The sequence below is a fragment of the Acyrthosiphon pisum genome, chromosome A2 (genome assembly GCF_005508785.2).
Source record: "Acyrthosiphon pisum isolate AL4f chromosome A2, pea_aphid_22Mar2018_4r6ur, whole genome shotgun sequence".
NCBI classification, from domain to species: Eukaryota; Metazoa; Arthropoda; class Insecta; order Hemiptera; family Aphididae; genus Acyrthosiphon; species Acyrthosiphon pisum.
This window is the reverse complement of record NC_042495.1, coordinates 114,662,513-114,666,234: the sequence shown is the minus strand read 5'-3', so window position 1 is coordinate 114,666,234 and position 3,722 is coordinate 114,662,513. Positions and strand designations below refer to the sequence as shown.

The window sequence follows — 3,722 nt, the reverse complement described above, 5'->3', positions numbered from 1 at the left end:
CAAAATCCAGTACTCCAGATTAGGCGTCAAAAATTTTGAACGAATTCAAAACATTATTGAACCCTCTAATTTCTCTACTAACCGTAATTTTAAACAAACTCACAACAAAGTTCCCATAACAGTCATTATTTCCTATTAAACTTCTTATCGTAAAACCTCATTCTAATTATCTATTAATGCTCCTGCTAAATTATATAATATCTGAAACCGTTTTGTATGCATTAGAATCATATCGATATCACTAATTACATAAATGTCGCACGCTATACTGTAATATTAAATATTTGTAATATAATTACAGACTTGTAATAACATGTGATATGTTGAAATATTTTAATCTTAATAAATAAAAAAAAAATGAATATTTTATAAGATAATTACTAAATGTATAACTTGCTATTAATGTAATTTAAATTTTTCCATTTAAGCTATTTTCCAAGCATTATTGTTCGCATAAATGTGATATGCATAATGTATGTTGTATTTATTATATTTTTTGGATATTTTTGAATTATTCTTTGCATAAATATGACGTGCATATTCTACAATATTTAGTGTATAAATATCTGGGTCCTATAGTTATAACTTATAAGTTTCAACTATACATTTAAAATTAGTACATTTGGCCCTTGTTCCATCAATGCCGTACGGATCTACCTCCTTGGTTATTTCTAATAATTATTATTTTTCATAAAATTGTGTAATTATTTCTAAGCTGACTTATTGCTTACAGTTATCACATGCAATAAATTGTTCTAATGATACGCTATCGTTATAATCAGGAAGCTCCAACGATAACACTTAAAAATCTTATAATCTTTTATCTTAATATACTTATATAGCAAGTATAAGTATATTGTATTTTCATATAATATCAACACCATCGTAGGCAATTATTTCACGAAAACTAGAAAAATTTAATTTTGTATTTAAAGTTTTTGTAATTTATTGTAATATTATTATTTAACCCACGAGGAGTATAATCAATTCACAAACATTAATACATTAATCTTACATCAACATTATGTTTTTCAGTATTATATATTTTAGACATTGAAAAAATATGTTATCTGTATGTTATATAATAATATGTGAAATGTATTTTAAATTTTTTTTTCGAAAAAAATTAACAAAATTCAAAACAATCTTAATATACTTGATGAACCGGAATTATTCAAAATCGATTTTATACGCCCCATTAGATTTTACACCCTTGTAAACTAAATATAGAACCGACCTTCTGTCCCGATTGATGAAACCGTCGATATAAGAATCACTCAACTTAATAGATTTAGGTAGATATGTTTTCAATATCCTCCGATCTCCTTGAAGGCTAACCAATATGCGCAAACCGTATGCCGACTGGACTTTGGATAAATCAGTGATTGGATACTTTCGACCCATGTCTAATGTCGATATGCTGACGTAGGCCGTGTCTGCGTTGTACAGTTTCGCCTGGAGTTTCAACGCCTTCTTTAATTCCTCCATTACTTTTCGATCTGTAAACAAATAGTAGATAATACCTATGGGTACCTAAATAGGTATCCGACAACGAAATCGTTATGTAAATATTAATGGCTACCTGTAATATACCAATAACACATTAGTGACAATAGGCTAATGGCTATTCGACGAGTGTGAAATCGTACTGTTGTACAATATACATTATACAATGATGAGTGTTGAACATTTTTTTTTCACGGAAAAATATCAAAACGTCGTTAATTATTAATGAATTAACATTATATTTCTATCGACCGTTTTAGAAAACTGTTTTTATTTACTGTATAAATTAGTCTGTATATAATACTATATGAACCCTCAAAACAGGATAATATATAGTATAAAACGGATCAATAATTACTATCAATTATAGGCATGGGCGCAATTTAGGATGGGCTCGGGTGAGCTTACAACCACAAATTTTAAATTACCATTATCATTATTTATGCAATTTATTTTGTGGTTAATTATAAGTGAAAAAAAAATAGTAGGATCAGTAGTTTTTTCATTGAAATTGCTCGATAGGCTTTAGGTAGGCAGCAAATGTAGCACATAGCAAATAGTTATCTATTTACAGTAGACTTTTTGTAAATATTAACTTATATGTTGTACGCAAAAAGTTTACCGTGTAAGTGAAAGTTAGGTGTGGTGTAAATAGAAGCCACATGTCGTGTAATGTGTACACATATGTGTGCATATATTATATTGACTATATACATTATCAGTTACAATATACAAATACAATAGTCTTTGAATTTCCAAGACAAAATAAATTTAACAGTTTAAACTTCAATAAAATATAATATAAAAATATAAGATACAGTTTTTGAGAAAATACGTTTGAATGATATCTTGTTAGGTTTAGGTATATACTTATATCTTCCGAGTATTTTAGTATTATATACCTATTTACCGCGTATACGTATTAAAATTATCTTCGATTGCATAATATTAAAGAAAAACAGTGTCTACACTAAAGAACTGATTATAATAATATTATAATGAAACAATAATGATAAAAAAAATTGTTTGTATAAAAATTGCAGAAAAATGAAAAGTTAAAAAAACATAATAATATTATAGTCTCCCAAAATATTAGAGTACTATACACATAGCGTATCACCTCGATGCAAAACAAGTAGTACTCATAATATAATATTATTGTTTCAAATTTAAATGCAACAATTACCATTTTCTAGAAACTATTCCAAGTAGTAAGTACACGATAGTTACACTCAAAAACGTGTGACATGTTAGTTAAATATGGGCGATTCAGCAATTTCTTAGATTCATTCATCTTTTCCCATCAGTTTTACCATTATTTTTTTTACCGTCCTTAGAAATTCCAGAAACTATAAACAAAGCATGTGCATTGTTTCCTACGTACGTGTGATGTTGCATAAGACATTTTATACCTACTACTTTACTTCTCCGGAGTGAAATGTTTATAAAAAAAACAAACACGAATAATCATTGTAAAACCGACAGCTCTCTCGATCCGCTAAGAATATAAAAAAACATATCCACCTTCTCCATGATCCCATCCTCAAGCCACATGCACTCACCTTCGAGCAATAGGAAGGTACCTACTCGACTTGTCGTATTTTCAATATTGTATATAATATTATAATAATTGTCAATTCGTAGAAATGATTTGGCCTTTTGACGTAGGTACTGGATTTAATTATATTTATTTGCCCATTAAAAATGCCAAAAAAAATAGGTAGGTACCAACAAGATGTTCATTAAACATTTAATTATTTCGACATTTCCATAATCCGAACAAAAACTTATAGAAAGCCGTAACCGCTATTATCCATTTTATAATAATAATAGGTACCTACCTACCTATTCTTTATTTATCAAAACCTTCGATTTTTACGTTCGTCCGCTTATTGTAATAGGAGTAGATAATAAAAAGTGCGTACGCATTGTGCGACAATGCTTCTATAACATATTTATATAATTATTACATAGGTATATACTAACCACTATAACAGTATATATAACATTGAACATTTTCCTTACCACGAATAATTAGCGTTCATGTAGTTGATTGTTGATATGTTGTAACTGACCGACTGATGATCATAATATATTTTAGGCAGTGCGAGTTATTTGAAACATCGTCGTGTCAATAATATATTAGTTGGTAGGGACATAGGGTATTACTAAAAACAAATAGTAGGACTTAGAACTGTGATTTGTGTTCTAAGTAA

General features: G+C 28.4%; 1 protein-coding gene across 2 annotated transcripts; it reads right to left on the bottom strand.

The window, feature by feature from the left end:
* Window positions 1–818: 818 nt before the first annotated feature.
* On the bottom strand, window positions 819–3,722 carry LOC100571471. Of its 2 annotated transcripts, none has more exons than XM_029489667.1 (2): window positions 3,493–3,722; window positions 819–1,499 (listed from the first exon to the last, which is right to left on the bottom strand). In XM_029489667.1, exon 2 carries the CDS (start codon window positions 1,486–1,488, stop codon window positions 1,171–1,173), a length of 318 nt encoding a protein of 105 aa, XP_029345527.1. In that variant the 5' UTR covers window positions 1,489–1,499; window positions 3,493–3,722; the 3' UTR covers window positions 819–1,170. The 2 variants fall into 2 exon arrangements, with proteins under 2 accessions (XP_029345527.1, XP_003240495.1); XM_003240447.4 differs by having other exon boundaries at window positions 3,532–3,699.

Excerpts from the sequence above, each read along its gene's own strand:
- LOC100571471 (XM_029489667.1), bottom strand. The coding sequence starts at position 1,488 with ATGGAGGAATTAAAGAAGGCGTTGAAACTCCAGGCGAAACTGTACAAC.